Here is a 19,797-nt window from a genome sequence, read left to right as displayed (position 1 = left end):
CAATTTAATTGAAATAATTCACTCCAATCACATCACCAAACGTTGACAGGACCCGACCCAATTTTCGCTTTGAAAACCGAGCCGACTCCTGTGCGTGTCCGACACCTGGTGAATGTCGGGCACAAATTACCTTTTTACCCTTTCTTTAATTGAATTCTCTTCCGACTTCTGCCGAAAATTCGGCAGAGTCTCCCCCGTAATTTGACCATACCCAAAGTCTTCCACCTGTCAAAAAGTCTCAAAACAACCTACCAACAGCCAGACTAAACCAACAACCACATTCCAACCTCAGTTCCTTAAGTTCAACAGGATATCAGAGCATTTCTAAACAAATTTACAGAATTTACAAAGAGTTACAACAAAATCCTACACTTGGTGGTGGGGCGGGAGCTAAGCTGATGGCCCGGGCGGTTTCCTTCGTTCTTCTAAGGCCTGGGGGCGAAAAACAAGTTAAAAGTGTGAGTGGACAAAAATAATGCTTATGAAAACATTTGAGAACATAATAACCCCCGTTTGAAAAACATAGGGATATAAAATTATAATCTGCTCATAATCAACTCGAGACATTTCAATAAACGTAAATAAACATATTTATATAAATGCTAACATGATATACACAGTATATTCGAGTAACATATACGGAGTATCAAAATACTGATAGAAATGCATGAAATCGTAACTGCTTTAAAAAACTTAAAAATCCTTTAAAACTGCCACCTAACTGTACCCCTGATAACCGTCAATTCCCTGGCAGGTCTCGGGCGCCACGCAGTCCACCCGAGCCGCAAACTGGCGAAATCAGGGGACTATGATCAACCTGATCCGCCGGCAGGTCCTCGGTGACACCAAGTCACTCAAGTCGCTCAGGCAGGATACAGGGGACCGTAGTCAGCCTGATCCGCGATCCTGGTAGGTCTCGGGGACACAGAGTCAGCCGAGCCGCAATCCTGGCAGGTCTCGGGACACCAAGTCTGCCGAGCCGCAAATTCTGGCACTCACGGTCCGAGCGTCCTCGGAACTCGTGAGGCAAGTCAAGTGCACCGACTAACTGAAATCGGACCGGATGTCCGTCGACATCGGTCCAACTCTGGGTAATCACCAACTGTAAGATGGGTACAAGGTGGTCTAAAGTCACTGTTTCTGATAAAATCTGATATTCTCTGAATTCTGATAATTCTGAACTAAACTACTATTTCTGGTTCAAAACCGTAAATCTGCTGTTTGGCTAATTTTCATAAAAATAAAAGTATTTGCATAATAAAATTCATGCTAAGTCATTTATTCAAGATTAAATGTAAAATATGATTATAAAATCTTGTTAGGAAAGAAAAGTCCACTCACAGCTGGTCCGAGCTAGCTGGACATTTCGAGGGTCCCTCCTGCTGATTAGCCGGGCTCCTGGCGCCTCACTCGAAAGAATTGGTGGCGAAACGAGAGAGATCGAATGGCTTGAAGTTTGAGTGAAAACCGGCGAAAAATCGCCAGTTTCCGGCGACGACACGACGAGTCAAGGGTCAGCGACGGCCAAGGAAGGACGACGGCAACGTGGCGAGTCGAACGGGACCGGTGGCTGGGGCTGCCGTGCCCTGTGGCGGCGGCTGGCTGAAGACGAAGGTGGATGAAGGCTGCGGGTCGCGCGGCTGAAGGAGAGAGAGGGAGGAGAGAGAAAGTGACGGGAAGAGAGAGAGAGTGAGGGTTAAAAATCTGACTTTTCCAAATTACCATTTTGCCCTTCGCGATGTTTTGATCGTAAATTCTTCATTAAAACTCCGACTTGGGTCTACTCCGTGTCTACGGACTCGTTTCGCCGTGCTCTACGCAACAGCGCAAACGAAATTCCCAAATTCTTTTCCGAACAAAAAGTTGAATTTTTCCCCTTAAAAAAATGCGAGGGCAAAACCGTCTTTTGGCTTGAATAAAGAAATCTAAATTTTTAGATATTTTGGTTTGGGTTCTTACAAACGTGGCCTTAATATTACATGTAAGAGCAACTCCACCCATTTGCCTTTAGACATGGCAAGGGTGGAGCTAGGGCAAGCACTATTCACGTGAATAGTGCTTGCCCTTGCAAATAGTAAATTGTGTCTCCACCCGTTGCCCTAGCTAAGGGCAATTACTATTCATTTTTTTTGTTTTTTTCACAAATGTTTTAATAAAAATAATTAATTTAGATAATATTTTCGGATAATATTTTTGGGTTCGTACATATCAATATTTATTATAAAATTCATATCTCAATCGGAAATTTTTTTGGTATTTATAGAAAAAAAAAAGAGTATTTTTTTTTTAAAAAATTCAATTTTTTTCATTTTTTTATTGCACAAAAATTGGCTGCCGATCTTGGAGAGCGGCGAGTCGAGTGGACTGACTGTCAGAGTACTCGACTCACAAGAAGCCGAAGTTTTGGAACACTGGTTCTCTTTTTTTTTTTTTTTCTGCCCTTGCCTCGGGCTGGGCTCCATCAGTGGAGCTGCTCTAAGAGTCCTTGTTTAACCGAGAGAGATTGTAGACTTTTCAGTTTGTACTATGAATGGGGAGTAAGAGGAGACCAATGCGGACAAGATTCTTGCAAGAGGGGGAGGAGTCCGAAAAAAGAAACCTCCTCTCCCCAAGTTCCAAAAGATCTTCCTTCTTTTGGTTGGGGGCTCTCTCCACTTTTTACCTTGGGTCCAAAATGATGTTTAATATGCCCAAATCCAAATATAATGGTTAGGTTATTTTCTTAATTTGGATTGATTAAGTATGCCTAAACGAAACGGAAAATGCTCAATCATATCCCAAATTTTCTTTCCCAACCTCATTGCATCGAAAAATAACAACTTTGTCCACCTAATCTAAATCTGAGGCATGAGTTGAAGTCGGCCTTGAGGTCAACAAGTGATGATCAGGTCCACAAGTGATGGATTATGGAACATCCATGATATTATGACATCATTGACATGGGTGGTGAAGAACACAGGGGACAAATAATGGTGGGTTCACACTTACAGCAGCCCACACAGTCAATAGAGAGAGGCAGCAAACCACTCATTTTTATATGCGATTTTCTACAGTTCGGGGATGACTAAGAAAACTTCCTGCTAGTCGGTCATCTCTTTCGAAGTTGTCATGCAATTATTATCCAGTGACGGAGTTAGAAATAACTTTATTTTTAGGATGTCGACAACATAGATTTTTCAATATTTACCCAAATGGTTACAAAAATTTAATACAAATTTATAACACGATCACTTCTGGGCGAAGTGTGACGCTGCCGTTTGAATGACCATAAGCTTTGTCACATGATTCAAACATTTTGTACCTAGAATTTCTGTGGGACGTAAGGCGCAGCATGGCATGCCATATCTACAATGTCAAATAGTTTGGGAAGAGTCAAATTGAGCACATGCAAATAACAAAAAGACGTACGAAATGGGTGAGTTTTTCTTTCTTCTTTGTTGTCAAGTTGCTTTAACAGCCAACATTAGTTTCTTGTACACATATTATAGCCAACATTAGATTAGAGAAGATGGCGCTCACATTTTGAATTGAGGAGAACTTTTCTCATTCATTGCATGTTTCTCATTCAAATTGAGCACATGCAATCATGTTATGTTTGTGATCAAATTTTATTTATTTCTAAATAAGGGTTAGTCTAAGTGGTGATGGCTTTTGGGTTTTTTTTTTTTTTTTTGGGTGTGGTTGTTGTCAAAGTTAAGAAGGGGAGGGGGACTCACACACACGGGTACCATGGGCAGGGCCAGTCCTGAGTTTTCAAAGGTCCAGGGCGAAAATATAAAGTGTGCCCTACACACATTAATCACTAATACTAGTATACTTCTTGTTTTATCAACATTGGGTTTTTTGAGAAAGTATTTATCTGAAAATATTTTAAGACTTTGAGCAATGTCTTCCATATTCCTAAATAATGAAAACAAATGTCCAACTATGGATACCATACCAGTGAGTCAAAGAATTTCAAGAATGCAAGTCAAGCCAATATCAAAGAATTTCTTTTAAAACTCTCATCATGGATCCTTTGTTCCAAAATTTCATATTCATCTGAATATCCTATTCCTAAAAATTATGGAAAAATATAAATCAATTTATAATAATATAATATAACACTTATTATAATAATAAAAATTTAGGGCACCCTTGAATAATGGGCCTAGGGCAGTCCCATTGACTGACCCTGGGCAGGGCCGGGACTGACCATAGGGGCTTGAACCCAAGACTATTTAAGAACACATCAAAAGCTTGAGCAAATCCAACTAACACCCAATTGGTGATTGTGATGTAATTGATTAGGATGAATATACAATTCTACGAGTCGATTTTCTCAAATGTAACAAACCAAAAAAGTAAACAAGTAATTTATTTTGAACTTGGGTATTTTTTTTTTTTTTTTCAACATAATTTGAAATATTGACAAGATAAGTATCATTAAATTAATAATTAATTGATAAATTACTGATAAAATATTTTTTAAAAGTAAGATCCATGTAATTCTCCCATGCAACAAATTTTGGACAATAACTTTAGTCAATCCAAAACCATCTTTAGCCAATTCTCCCACCAAATTTCGTTTTTTCTTTCTTCAAGTCATAATTAATTTGGGCCCCCCTCTTCGTAGGCCATGGGTACTTGAGTTGAAGAACAAAGACAGAACCGGCGGGACAAGAAATTAAGCCACCGAAGCATATGTTCCTCCCAATCAGTTCCCGCCACGTGGTCTTGATAACCCTCCTACGCGAATCACAGTGCACGCAAATCCCAACCCTCAATTTCCAGCCCTCAGCATATTCTTCCCTCCAGCATATTCTCATCGCGAACCCAAGCCGGCCAATCACTCCTCGCTACCTCACTACATCACGTGCCCTTATCCACGTCATCACCCTCAAGTTTTGTCGTCACGTGCACATCTTACTTGGAATGTACACGTGTGCCAGCAGGTTCCAGAAACAGAAAGCTCCTAAAATAGCAACCGTTAAATTCTCAGCCCCCCAGACTCTTCTCTGTATTTTCTTTTTATCCGTAGCTTCGCAAATTCGCGTATAGAAGAAGATTCACGAATCAAATTCTCAGAAAACCCTAATTCAATTCGAAGGCTGTGGAATTTTGACACGTGAAAGCGAACACTACAGTCAAAACCCTAGCTCGAACTCCGCCATGGCCAGCGAAGGTCAAGCTTCGACCTCCTCCAACGCCTTCTCCTTCATTTCAAAGGGGTGGAGGGAGGTGAAGGACTCGGCTGACGCGGATCTCCAATTGATGAAGCACCGGGCCAACGAGTTTAAGAACCTAGCGACGTCGTTCGACCGCGAGCTCGAGAACCTGTTCAAATTCAACTCGGCGTCGGCGATTCGGTCGTCGCCGCGGTCGGAGATAGACTTCGTCAAGAAGCTGCAGCCGAAGCTCTCCGAGTTTCGGAGGGTGTACTCGTCGCCGGACTTCAGCAAGAAGGTGCTGGAGAAGTGGGGCCCCAGGTCCAGGATTCGGATCGATTTATCGGCGATAAAGAATGCTTTGGTATCGGAGGGGGAGGACAGGGATGGGGTTATGGAATTTGATAGGGTTAGGAGGAGGAGGCCTCTGAAGTTTAGTGAGTTTTGGGGTGAGTGGAAAGGAGACGGTGAGGCTGAGGATGAGGAAAGGCAGTCTAATAAGGATTGGGAACCAATTCGGGCGTTGAAGACGAGATTGAAAGAGTTCGAGAAGCGAGAATTTCTTGGTGGGTTTAAGAATAGTGAGTTTGTTGAGAAATTCAAATCCAGCTTGGTATGTTCTGTCTAGCTTTCTTTCTTAATATGTTGCTTTTGGCTCTGAGCACTTGAATTTGTGAACTTTTTTTTCTGGTTCTATCGATTTTTTCCCTGTTCTTTTTAGATTTTATTTGGTTCATGTTCGTGCTTCAACTTCAGCAGGAATTTATTTTTGGTAGTAGTCAGGAGGAAAATTTGAAAAAAATGAAATCTTGACTGGAGTTGTATTGGAATCATTTGATAGGATTCAGGTGGAAGCAAACATTACTGATACAAATGGGTGAGATGCTGTGTTTTGGTGGTGTATGCTTACTTCCCTTGTACATTTTGGGGGGAGTATATTAGGGTTGCCTACTTTGAATAAGGGTAGAGACCAATGGGTTGAATATGCTTGGATCCCATGAGGCATAACATAGAACCTCTGTATAGCTAATTACTAAGTTCTCCTGCCCAAAAGAGACAGAGCTGACTTATTTTTTTATAATCGTTTGTTCATAAGATGGTATAGAACAAAATCCTTCAGAGAAGGTTCTGAAATTATGGAAGAGAGTTTTGCATTCAAATTTTATTTTATTTATTTATATAAAAAGACTCCTATTTGCATTCCTCAGTTTGGCTGGAACTGGTATGGCGTTTTGATCAACTACTTTGAATTTTGTAATGCTAAACACTATTAGGGTAGTTCTTTGTTATGCATATTATGTTGGGAGTCCAATGTCATTCAGAGCCACAATTGGCACATTAGATCCTTTAAGTTTTACTTTAAAAAAACTGTGTGTGTCAATGCCTATGCACTATGCGATTAGGAATAAATGCTTCAATTTGAGCATCTAGTGTGAGACGATGCTCCCATCTAGCTAGTGAGGTGTAATTTGATTTGCAATTAATGTATTCTTCTGCGCAATTTCATGAAAGGCATGCTAATGATGCCCAACAAATTATATATTGCTTGTCCTCTGGAAGCCATTCTGTTTAGGGAATAAGACACTACATTTCTTGTAGTTGACATCTTAATTTTCCGAGTCTTTTTTTGTGCTTGTGTTCCATGATCAATGTTTATTTCTTGGTATGCGGTAATAAACATGAGCAGTACATATTCTTACAGCTACTCGTTTCTTCTTCTATTTTCAGAAATCAATGTACAAGGAACCTGAGAAGTCAAAGGTTGGTATTTACCCTGCATTTCTTTTTTGGTTGTCTTGTGTTTTCTTTTGGTATGTGGTAATGTCTATTCTAATTTTCCTTTTCTTTTTTTTTCCTACATGATAGGCAGTACCTCCATTGGATGTGACAGAACTTTTGGCATGCTTGGTTAGGCAATCTGAGCCTTTTCTGGATCAACTTGGCGTTAGAAGAAGTAAGTAATTCTGTAAGTTCTGTTTAAAGCTGTTACTGTATAAATGTCTGGGTTCATTTTGGTTTTGTATTTTTTGTAATTTATTCTGCTAGGGTGAAACTTTCATGCATCTATTAAGTCATTAGATGGGTATTGAAACTTCAAAGTTTGTGTAATTGTTTGGGGTAGTTTATGAAACTTATGGATTCAAACCTTAATTGGACTATTTCCAAGTGAAAAAAACATATGACATCAATCATGGGGTAAACACTGTTCTTTACTCATATCGTGAATATCCTTATCATGAACATGAATCTATCTTGCATATAAAGTGAAGTAGCCCAGGATCTATCACAGTCTAACAACAGTACCCACAAAGGAATATAAAAACAAAGACAATGAAGAAACCAAGATTCAAATGGCTTGGTTGGCTGCCCAAATATTTCCTGTTGAGAATTAGATTTCAATTTTCTTGAAGTAATGACCGCTGAACATGTACAATTGGAAAATGACTGCAGATGTATGTGAGAAAATAGTGGAAAGCTTGTGTAGCAAAAGCAAGAACCAACTTCTGCACCCCCTTTCTTCCGGAGAGTCATCTGTTCTAGACAGTGAAAGCATAAATGATGAATTAGACTTAAGGATAGCCAGCGTCCTCCAGAGCACAGGGCATTCTTATGATGGTGGGTTTTGGACAGACCATGCAAAGAATGACCCATCAGACCAGAAACGACATGTTGCTATTGTCACAACTGCTAGTCTTCCTTGGATGACTGGAACTGCAGTGAATCCGCTGTTTCGTGCTGCATATCTTGCAGAGTCTGCAAAACAAAATGTTACATTATTAGTTCCATGGCTTTGTAAATCAGATCAAGAACTAGTATATCCTAGCGACGTCACTTTTACTTCACCAGAAGAGCAGGAAACTTATATCCGTAACTGGCTTGAGGAAAGAGTTGGCTTTAAGGCTGACTTTAAGATCTCTTTTTATCCAGGAAAGGTAATTATTTTAATGACTTTAACCATGCAACTGAAATTTTTGCTCATATCAAATTATGGTTGCTAATGGATATGTGGTATTGCTATATATCAGTTTTCAAAAGAAAGGCGAAGCATTATACCAGCTGGAGACACTTCTCAGTTTATTCCGTCAAAGGATGCTGACATTGCTATCCTCGAAGAACCAGAACACTTGAATTGGTACCATCATGGTAAGCGTTGGACTGATAAATTTAACCATGTTGTTGGTGTTGTTCACACAAATTACTTGGAATATATCAAGAGGGAGAAGAATGGAGCTCTCCAAGCATTCTTTGTGAAGCACATAAACAATTGGGTTACAAGAGCATATTGCGACAAGGTATTAGTCAATTCATTGGATTACATGGGCATTTTTTCTCGATTGTGTTGTAGCATTGTTACTGCTAACTTTATTAGGTGCTTAAGTTTTCAGAAAGATATTTTAGATGAATAAACTGTTTATATGGTTTTTGTCCAGGTTCTTCGCCTTTCAGCTGCCACACAGGATTTACCTAGGTCTCTGATTTGCAATGTCCACGGTGTGAATCCCAAGTTCTTGAGAATTGGAGAAAAGGTGGCCGCAGATAGGGAACTTGGACAGGAAACATTCTCAAAAGGAGCATATTTCTTAGGGAAGATGGTATGGGCAAAGGGATACCGTGAGCTGATAGATTTGTTGGCAAAGCATAAGAATAACCTTGATGGCTTCAAGTTGGACGTGTATGGGAATGGAGAGGATGCCAATGAAGTTCAGAGTACAGCTAAAAGCTTGGATTTGAATCTCAATTTTCTGAAAGGAAGAGACCATGCAGATGATTCTCTTCACGGGTAAGGATCTTTTAGGTCTCCGCTGTACAAAAGCATAATCTCCATGCATAATGCATTGTTCCCTTACTTTGGGGCCTAAAGGAATCAAGTCTTAAAATCTTTTACATTTGACTAAGTTCAGAAATAAACATAAACATACAGTTTAGTTATTTGTTTCCCCTTCTCCTGCTAATAATATTCTCTTTTTTACTTGAAGGTACAAAGTCTTCATAAATCCCAGTGTTAGTGATGTACTCTGCACAGCTACCGCTGAGGCGCTTGCCATGGGCAAATTTGTAGTTTGTGCGAATCATCCATCAAATGAGTTCTTCAGATCATTTCCTAATTGTTTGACCTATGAAACACCTGAGGACTTTGTTGCGAAAGTGAAGGAAGCAATGGAAAGTGACCCTAAGCCCCTTACTCCAGAGCAAAGATACAATCTATCATGGGAAGCTGCTACCCAGAGATTCATGGAGTACTCCGATCTTGATAAAGTCTTGAATAAAGACAACAACGGTGCAAAATCAAGCATAGGCAATGGAAAGAAGATCTCAAAGTCGGCATCAGTGCCTAGCTTGACGGGTATGGTTGATGGTGGTTTGGCATTTGCCCACTACTGTCTCACTGGGAATGAATTCCTTCGACTCTGCACAGGAGCAATACCTGGAACCCGTGACTACGACAAGCAACACTGTAAAGACCTTCATCTCTTGCCGCCTCACGTAGAAAATCCAATTTATGGCTGGTAAGTAGATTAATGGTCCAATCTGACTGTATAATACTAACACATAGTATTTTAGGAGCCTGTTACGCTTATTAGGTAGGAAGGTTTGTTTTCTGTAGGGATGGGATGTATGCATTATTGGAGCACGGATTTTGTTAGATAGTATCCAAGTCCAAGTTTTGTTATCTCATGTTAGTTTTGATAGAAAATAATTGCCAGTATATATAGTAATGTCATCAAATTGTACTATGCTCTGCTGAACTGATAAAGACACTTGAGCGCTGCATATATATTATCAAATATAAGATAATTAATTTCTTCACATTCTTTCGTAGATGGAAAATTACTTTGAGGGGCGGCGTTGCCTTCCTCTCACCCTATTCAATTTTACATTTATAAAATAAAATAAAATAATAATAGTTGAAACCTTTGTTAATGTACTTTCAAGAACAGCACCACATTAGAGCTTTTCTCTAATGGGCCTATTGTCTATGTGGCCCATATTGCAGACCCAAACACCGGCCTAAAAGCTCATTTCAAAAAATTACTACAAGGGTTATTGATCTCATTGATTCCTTAATTATTGCTCCAGTATCATTTTGGTCAATCAACTAAAATTTTCATTTAAACCGTTCTTCAACTTTGTTTTTTTGTATCAAGATGGTCCTACCGTTAAAGTTTGTCAATTTTATTGTTAAATTGAGAGGTAAAAATGTCGCTAAGAATTACAATAGTAATATATAATTAAAAATTAAAGGAAACTATTATAAAACTTAGAAAATTTTAAAAAATTGAATCTCATCAGCCATATGGCTTCTTTTTTTTTTTTTTTGGTGAGACTGACCTAACAATTAATAATAAAAAATTATCTATTGTTTAAATTAATTAAAATCACATAAATATAAAAATAAAATAACAAATTTTTTAAAAGAGTAAACAATAATTAAAAATTAAAGGAAACTATTATTGGAATTTGTACCTAATTTTAAAATTGAAAAAAAATTAAATCTCACCACCAACATGGTTTTTTTTTTTTGCTGACATGGACTTAAAAAGTAATTATTATTTTTATCTATTGTTTAAATTAATTAAAAATTTTAAAATCAGATAAATATAAAAATGAATAACAATAAAATTGACGGACTTTGACGGTATGACCATCTTGATACCAAAAAAAAGGGTTGAAGGACGGTTCAAATGAAAATTTTAGTTGGTGAACCAAAATGATACTAGAGCAATAGTTGGAGGACAATTTCAGTCATTACCTTTTTAAAATAATATTTTACTTTTTTGCCACTCAATTTAACGGAATATTTGACAGACTTTAACGATAGGACCATCTTGATACAAAAAAAAGAGTTGAAGGACGGTTCAAATGAAAATTTTAATTCATGGACCAAAATGATATTGGAGCAATAGTTGGGAGACCATTGGGATTAATAACCCATTACTACAATATTCAAATACTTCTACTGCCAAGAAAATTGTTTGGCTTCTTTTCTCACCTCCTCACCTGCAAACCAGAGTCCGAAGACATGTATATAGAAATAGAAAATACAATTTGACACATATGTAGAAATAGAAATTACTTGACTTCTTTCGGGGAAGAAACCATTGCTTTTTACATGTACGGTTGGTTGCACACGTGTTGAAATATTTGTCGGGAAAGAGGAATGACTCTTGAAAGGAAAGAGTCAAATATTTTCTCCTACTTAACATGGATTTATTCTTCGAAAATACTCTTCTTAAAATAAATAATACCTTCCTACCTACCAATCAAAGTTTGACATGAGTGCAAAAACTTTTATATTTGTGTTTATAATGAGTAATTTTTGGATATGTTTCAAATGGCAGCTGTAAACTAGATGAAAGTCTGACTGTAAAAATGATACCATGTTTCTAGATAAACCAATTAATATAGGTATAATATATATGTGGTTGGTATATTCTAACTTGTACGTGCGTTGCACTGCGCCTTAACTATTAAAATGTAGACTGAAGTGGAATGGAGTTCGAGTTCAGAATGACCAAACTAAATTAAAGACTGAAAAGGTGACGTCTTGTTCTTCATGTGATCCCCATTTCCTTATTCTATGAACAGTGTGATCAAAATCGTGCAGCTGAAACTACTAGAACTTTCTGGGGCAATTTCTGACCTCTAATTTGATAAGAATAATATAACAAATTACAAATCCAGACAATAATTTATTGATTATATGCTTGCTTTGTGTGATCAAAATCCATGAGATAAATTAGTCTAGCAAAGGGCTTCCCACATCAGCACCACATGGGATTGAACTACAGTGGAAAAGTAGGTCAAACTGTACCCCTCCCTATTAAATGCATCCGAATTTGATTAATGTAAAAGACAATTTTGAGACAATCCAATATAATACGTACTCTCCCATCTCCCTCACTATCGAATGAAACACACCCCCCTCTCCCCTCCCCCAAAAAAAAAATCAGCACCACGTTATTGGTTCTTATGAATCTGCCCTATTTCCATGGATATATTAATTACTCTCTCTAATTGGTCTGAATAATCTTAAATAATGTAATACACTGCTGCAACATGTCATCTTCCCAAACTCTGCAATATGGGACAAAGAAGAAGTTCATAATTTATCTGCTAAAGAGTGAACTGAACTGATTATTCCTCTGATAGTGCTTTCTGAAATGTCTTTTTAGCTGTGGGATTGCAGCCACTTTGTCCCAGCCTCCTCTGATAACTTATGCTAAAGATCTATTATATATTAATACAAGTCAATCACATGCTGCAAATGTACCAAGCTAATATTTAATTTATTTGGTAACGGGAATATTTATTTTGCTTGATATAATATACTTTCATCATTAGCTTTTCCTAATGAGGAATGAAAGCATGATCTTGATAAGTGGTGGGGGAGCTACGTTTTTAGCCATTATCACATTGTCTGGATTCATATTAAAAATTAAGCAAGTTGCATTAGGAAAAGGCAACACAACGATATTAAATTGAGATGGTTAGGGCAGATTTATGTGTAGTGCTAATTGTGACTTAATTAACTTTCTAGTGATGGTAGATCCTGGTTAAGGAATCTTTTGGTAGTGAGTGAAGCACTTGAAATGGAAAAGAAAAATATTATGGTTCATATGTGTTTATATAACTATTTGACTTGTGTGTTTATGGATCCAACATCAACTAGGATTTGTGGTGTGGTGATTCCAATTCCATATAATATTTAGTTATTCAAGACAGATAAAAAATAGACTTTCTGTATTGAAGGTTTTCATTGCAGAGTAAGAGTATGATTTTCTCATTTAAAAAGAAAGAAGAATGTGATAAATTAAGAAAATGATAAAGATTTAGTGCCTGTTTAGGACTGCGTTCGGAAGGGCTAAAAGTACTTCTGAGAGCATTTGATAAAAAAGTTTAGAAATACTTATGGGTCATAGAAGCGCTTTTTGAAGAAGCACTTGAATTTTTTATATAAAAATTTCAACATCTTTATAATAAAAGCGCTTTTGTTAGTGCTCATGAGCATAAGTGCTTCCTAAAGAAGTAGTCCCAAACAAGCACTTAGTTGTTTGTTAAATGAAAAAGGCATGGATTTCAATGACTATAACTCAAATTTGATTATCCAACCCATAATGTATGGTTCACTACAAGAAATTAAACATGTTCAATATAAAGAATCTGATTATAAGTCAAAGATTTAGGATATAAAAAACATGATTAACCCCCTCCTCTCTCGGAAGGGGACAAGACAACAACACCCACTTGTATGGGAGTGAAAAACAACTCATGCCTCCAAATCCCACCATGATCTCAAACTCTCATGTTGTTTTAATGTTTGAGAGGCGTACTGTGGACATGTTTTCATCACCTCAAATTCAAGTATTTTTAAAAAGTATTAGAGCCTTTTGCTAAGCCCTATTGTTAATTTTCTTTCTCTTTTTCTTTTGTTAAAGATTCTAGATTTTGAATTTGATTTGATGATTTTAGGGTGCGAATTGAAATTTTATTTTATTTTGGTCAAAGAAATAAAATCTTCATTAGCTTAGCAAGTTACAGACAAGCTCGATACAACAACCAGAACAATAAAATAAAAGCACAACCAAATTAGACCTACTAAAAACGTTGGACCCTCAAAATGTTTTTTTGGGCCCTTCACGCGTTTATCACTTGACAAAAACATGGTTTTCTTCCGAGTGTATAGAACATGGTTTTTTACCGAGTGCATTTGTGTGTTCAAATAAATTCAGGATGCATGCCTTTGGTCAGAAATTGTTAGGCAATTAAGAACCAACCAGGAGCCATCTAGCCCACAATACGAACCCACTAACCATATGTAAAGATATATGCAGTTTGGCCTTTAGGAATTTGGATGGACATTGCTTTCATGATTCTCAAAACTAAAGACTATTTGAATCCATAGTTTGCAATAGAAATTCAAACAGTGAAAGCATGTTATAGAATAAAAAATATTACTTTAATTTATGTGTTTTATTATTAATTTCAATATATTTTAAATATTCAAATTTTATAGTTAATGAAGGGAACTTTAATCTTCGCTATAACAATGAGGTGCACATTTCCTACTATTTTGAAATCCTCTACCATACCATCTTCCTATATACTAGTATAAGTTCTTTCAACAATCGTTTAGTACTGCAACCATTACAACTACAAGTTCCCTACAACAACGCTTTTTGTCCTTGGCTTTAAACTTCTTTGTTCATTGTTTACACTTCAGTTTTATGTTTATTAACTTTCTAATGTGAGACATATTCACCTTAATATTCTCAAACGTCTCGGCACATGTGGCAAATTCTAAAGTCTTAACACTGAAACAATACATATTGTATGACGTGGAGTACGTGTGGTTGTTGGGCATTCACACGTGAACTACCCGCTCTGATACCATAAAGGAAGTTGAGGTTCCACATTTAAACCAAAGCTCCCTTAATCTTATGGTCCACTAGCATTACCCAAAATTAGACTCTTCTGGAGAGTCCTTTTTTTAACTTTTAGCTTTCAATGTTCATAGAACTGGGAGATAAGAATGACAAATTCAGTTTGTTTTGAACTCTTCTTTTGAACTAATACTAAAATCAAAGTTCATTTTTTTATTTAAAAAAAGTACCTTTCTGAAAGGAGGAAGACATCGGATAGCAAAGAGCAATGCGTTTTCTTCTTCTGCCCATTCTACTAAGCAAATAGTGGCAGGCTTTTATTACAAAAGATTGAATACAAAAATGGGGAAGTATTGATAATATGCCTTCCCCATGAAAATCCCACAATTTCTTTTGTGAAATTACAACAGAGTTGATCATCATACTCAACAAAATAAACGTATACAAGTTGAGTATTTTCAACCCAATTACATGTCAGAGTAACAAAATATTTACACTAACTCACTTGGTTCTGGGCCTTTGGGTGCCATGTTTAATATTTCCTCTACTGTGATTATAACATGGGCACTTTCACCATCTAAAAGCACAGGATTTACACTTCCCCTGTGAAGTAACTGTGGCTTCTCTGGTGAGACAGTGGGCTCCACTACTTTTTTGAAATGTGCCAGTTCAGAAAGCTCATGAACTGATTTGGAAATTTTTTCTGCACCTTTGACAATCTCAACTAGAATTGAGGCAACTGCTACAGCTGGCACAATTGCAAGGATGTCTGCATTTTCCAATGATGCAGCTTTCAGAGCTGTTTTGAGGTCTTTGACTGCAGTTTTGGACTTCTCCAAATGTTCACAAGCATGTTTTGGTTCCTTCATGGTTTTGATTGCTATGGCTAATGCTTTTAGGGCCTTTCCAGTCTCAATACTCATTGTTCTGCAGGAGTCTTGAATTATCTGTAAAAATTCTGGTGGAACCTGCAAGGATCATATAATTAATATTGATTTTTCTTTTGTTAAATATTTTAATTAAATCATGGATCCTTAAGAGTATGAAGATTTGATACATACTTGTACATTTGAGTTGATGTGGCCATTTAGAGTTTCGATCTGGTAGGCGCATTGCCGGGCAAGAGCACCTATCTTCAAGTATTGCTTCCATGGATGGCGAAATTTAAAACGGCCATGTCCTGGTTCCCATGCTGCAAAATTTGCCTGTACATGTATATAATTGCTATATATCAGAAATGGCTAGCTAGATATACCTATATGTATGTTAGTGGCTTTCATGCCAAGGTAAAGAATAAAAATGATGCTTTAGTACTCACCAAGGATTCTTCAGTGGTTTTCGAGTTGAGGACACTCTTATATCCTTGAAGAAACGAGTCCTCATTTTTGGGGACCATGCCACAATTTCCATCCCTAGGTGTTTGAAAATATTCACCTCCAAATCCTGTAATTAATTTCCTCATTCTCAGTTAATCTCTGAACATGTTGAACACCAAAAAAGAAAAAAGGAACTAGAGCCAATTATAGAATTTAGCTTACCTTCTAGGCAGTTTGCAAGCTTTTCTATATTGGAAGCTATCAGCTTGTGCAGATCTTCGCCAGCCCATACTGGACAAAGAAAAACTGATATGATCATGCAAGTTCCTCCACCTATTATGATTGTCAGGAGTCTTTCATGAGCCATTTCAAAGAGCTCTTCAACACGATACCCCGATACGGTTACCATACTAAATGTCAAGATGAATATCAACACTCCATAGTCATATCTGGCCTTGATCCTTGGGAAGAACCGAGAGAATGTAGATGCTGCAGCTGCAACCATAAAAACACTTGCATGCATTAGTAAGCAATATCTGTTTCTGTATACACAAAGGCTATAACATGAGAAATATTTCTTGCCAGATCATCTGACATGTTAGTTATGTTGTGAGATAGTGATTAGGACCATCAATTAGATAAAATTTTCTGAATGTGTCGTCCGTCTAGTAACACAACATGCCAGATATCTGGCAACATAACCATTACCCAACGTATCAATATTTTTTTTTTCATGTGCACAAATATATATACCAAGCAGGAAGACAAAGATCCCAAGCACAATGGGCTCTCCTTTCTCTCCAAAGAGACTAGCAAAGTGTTGGGCTCCAACGCCTAGAGCACCAGCCAGTAATGTTGCAAAACCTCTATTTAAACTTTTGCTCAGGGTTGCACCTACACAGGATAACAAAAATAATAAATACACTTTTTAGTTTAACATGATCAATAAGTCGAAAGAAATTTCAATCAATATCTTTTTCATTTTCATTTTTTAACTTACCTACAGTGAATTCAAACACCACTACCACTGTTAGAACAGCCCAGATTCCTGCAACCCCGAAACCATCGAAAAGGGCTCTCCAGTAGTACAATAAGGACACCAGTGTGAGAGCCAGAGCCACTTTCAGAGAGTGAATGACTCTTCTTGGGTCATCTCTTCCTAGCTTTATAGTGCCCTTTACAACTTTGACAACCTTGGTATTGAACTTCCCCGGCAAGGCCTTCAGCCAGCCCCACCATCGCGTGAAAAGCCCGGCCTTCGCTTCCCCTGCAGCTGCTAACTCATTGATCTCCATGTCTCTAGTTCAGGGACACGTTGTAAGAACTTATTTAAGGAAAAGCCTAACAAGGAAAAGCTAACCAAAGCCTTTGCTAGCTAGATGACTTTCCTTTTCTAAGCACTTCACAAATGGGAGAAAGGGTGGAAGAGAGAGAGATGGTTGGCAAAGAAAATTGAAAAACCTTTGATGGGTTTAATTGTCTCACAACTGGCCTTAATTTATAAGGCAAAGAGTTTGGTGTGGGTCGAGAATATTTTATGGGGTACACGTCTTTGTGTCTCTTGTAGGAAGAGAGACAAAGATTTTGCTTGAGAAAAAAAGTAGAGTTTGAAAAAAGCGTGGGCTGACTAAGCTTTTACTTGGATCTGAACTAAATATTTATAAAAAAAACCCACAAACTGCAGGGAGCATAAAGTTTAGCCCACTAGTCAGAAACAGAGAATCAAGAGTACTTGAGCCCACTATAGGCCTCTCTCAACTCAAATGTTCACCACCCAAGTTTAAAAAACCAGCTTTTGATGATCTAGTGGGTAAGTGTATATTCTAGCTTCCATGAAAATTAATGGCCATTTTCTCTCTCTCTCTCTCTCTCATGGTATGTGATCACTGTACGTAAACCATGGTGTGTGATCACTGTAAAGTCTGTGACATGCAACTGTATCCCACTGTTTCTGCATATACATATATATATATATAGAGAGAGAGAGAGAGAGAGAGAGAGAGAGTAATTGTTCAGAATTAGCTCTGTGGCTTAACTCAGTTTTGAAGTTACTTAACTGAGCTTGTATATTGTATGAATTGACTTTGTTTAGAATATGTGCTTTCACCATACCACTAACCGCAGCTTTATTTAATTAAAGTGAAGTTTCATCAGGTTTTGCATTGTTTAATTAACTTAACTCAGAAAGTGGAAGAATGATGATGCTCTAGTTCTATGCTTATAAAATATGGTTTATACTTTTTTGTCAAAGAATCCATAGAGCCAATGGCATTCACACAGCTGAGTAAAAAGTTTATATGCTTTGCAGCTCTGAACTATATAAGATGAAAGATGATCAAGGTAAAGAAAACATTGAAATTAACAAAGGTGAAAAACTGTGGTCATTGGAAGAATTGGTTCACCTGGCCAGTTTGACGTAATATTTCTTGGAAGATTTATCAAGCACTGTTCTAAATAGAAGTACGTTATAGGAGTTCCCATTAATTAACGTGGTTATCATACCACAACTATCTCGATTTAGTGACATTTTTCTTTGCATTGTTAGTAGAAGTCTTAAATTCGAATCTCATCTTATTTTGATTTAAAAAAATATCATAGTCACTGACGATCGACACCCCTTTGACATATATACCCGAACATAATAGGTTGATAATTAGATCATACCAAAGAACTTGATCTTTTAAAGTCATATAGTTGGAAAGATGATCCGTTTTAATTTGAAGTTGATGGGAGGCATAGTGTTAGAATAGTAGGTCTGGATCCATATGCAAGTGCTTAGGCATTGAGAATTTGCATGAAACGACAAATTAAGGAACCAGTGAATGTAGCAATTAAAATATTAATGCGTTATCCAACAAAACTTAGTGTGTGCCTTGAGTTCATTACAAAAGGGAAATTTTATTAGGTCACCCCTACTTCTATTGCGATGAATTTAACTTTTAAGAGGTACATGATGCAACATCACATTGGGCTCATAGTGACAACAGGATGACAAAGAAAAAAGGGATAAAGACGAGGTAAGAGCTTGTAGCTCATGTGATTAAGAGTAGTTATTCTTGCACTTAAGGTCCTGTGTTTAAATCCTCCTCCTTAATGATCTGTACATGCAACTCCATTTCTTACTGTTGTTTTATCTTTATATATATGTTGATTCTTTATTCTTGATTGTCTTAAAACTCATCAAAAACTTTCTTATATCATACTGATAGTGATCATCAACCACTAGTTTAGTAGAATCTGACTCAATCTGTCTACAGTCCTTTCATTTTATGTACCTAACCCTATAGCACACCATATTCAAGATTTCCAAATGCGAATTTGTACCATAAAAGGCATGAATGATATGCTTACAATTTTTTTTTTGGTTGATTTAACACATTTCTAAGTTTAGGTCGAGATGACATTTATCCAACACAAAATTAATGCGTTACAGTTAACAACAAAAACAAACTATTATTTCATACTAACTAAAACAGGTGTTTTAACAAGGTTTTTCATATGATTTTCCTCTTTTTCTTTTCTTTATTAATCTTCATATTCCAAAAAGATGCTTGCTACTTAGATAGGGTTTCTATATATGTGCATGCCTTTAATTAATCAGTCACTTCAATGTGTTGTGAGTTTACTCTGAAACGAAAACGGGAACATTCTTTTCACTTTTTGTTCATCCATACTCATGGCTTGCCAAAATTTTGAGCAACTTGCATGGAGAAGGGTACAAGGCGCATCAACAAATAGATGGGACCTTTAGAGCTCGAGAGGGAAACAGCAAAGCAAGCCAGTGCTTGATATGATATCTATGCATGCCTCCTTTAATTTTCCTTTATTTCTATGTATGCCTTATCCACTACATCTATCTCTTTTTTACTACCAACTCTTCATAGCTAGTGCAAATTGTTGAATGGTTTAAAATTCACAATTCACGTGATATAGCGTTATTGGTCGGAGATA

At 37.1% G+C, this 19,797-nt stretch overlaps 2 protein-coding genes across 2 annotated transcripts; one reads left to right on the top strand and one right to left on the bottom strand.

Moving 5' to 3' along the window:
* The first annotated feature begins 4,936 nt into the window (after positions 1-4,936).
* Positions 4,937-9,956, top strand: LOC117634330 (digalactosyldiacylglycerol synthase 1, chloroplastic). Its single transcript, XM_034368397.1, has 7 exons — positions 4,937-5,760; positions 6,876-6,908; positions 7,014-7,101; positions 7,599-8,080; positions 8,174-8,440; positions 8,579-8,928; positions 9,125-9,956. The coding sequence occupies exons 1-7, from the start codon at positions 5,152-5,154 to the stop codon at positions 9,657-9,659; spliced, it is 2,364 nt and encodes a 787-aa protein (XP_034224288.1). The 5' UTR covers positions 4,937-5,151; the 3' UTR covers positions 9,660-9,956.
* Positions 9,957-14,786: 4,830 nt separating this feature from the next.
* On the bottom strand, positions 14,787-17,310 carry LOC117634974 (aluminum-activated malate transporter 8). The gene is made up of 6 exons (XM_034369277.1): positions 16,847-17,310; positions 16,600-16,740; positions 16,069-16,341; positions 15,849-15,973; positions 15,592-15,735; positions 14,787-15,498 (listed from the first exon to the last, which is right to left on the bottom strand). The coding sequence occupies exons 1-6, from the start codon at positions 17,139-17,141 to the stop codon at positions 15,022-15,024; spliced, it is 1,455 nt and encodes a 484-aa protein (XP_034225168.1). The 5' UTR covers positions 17,142-17,310; the 3' UTR covers positions 14,787-15,021.
* Positions 17,311-19,797: the final 2,487 nt, after the last annotated feature.

This window comes from Prunus dulcis, chromosome 7 (assembly GCF_902201215.1).
Source record: "Prunus dulcis chromosome 7, ALMONDv2, whole genome shotgun sequence".
Classification (NCBI taxonomy): domain Eukaryota; kingdom Viridiplantae; phylum Streptophyta; class Magnoliopsida; order Rosales; family Rosaceae; genus Prunus; species Prunus dulcis.
This window is presented reverse-complemented; position numbering and strand designations above follow the sequence as displayed.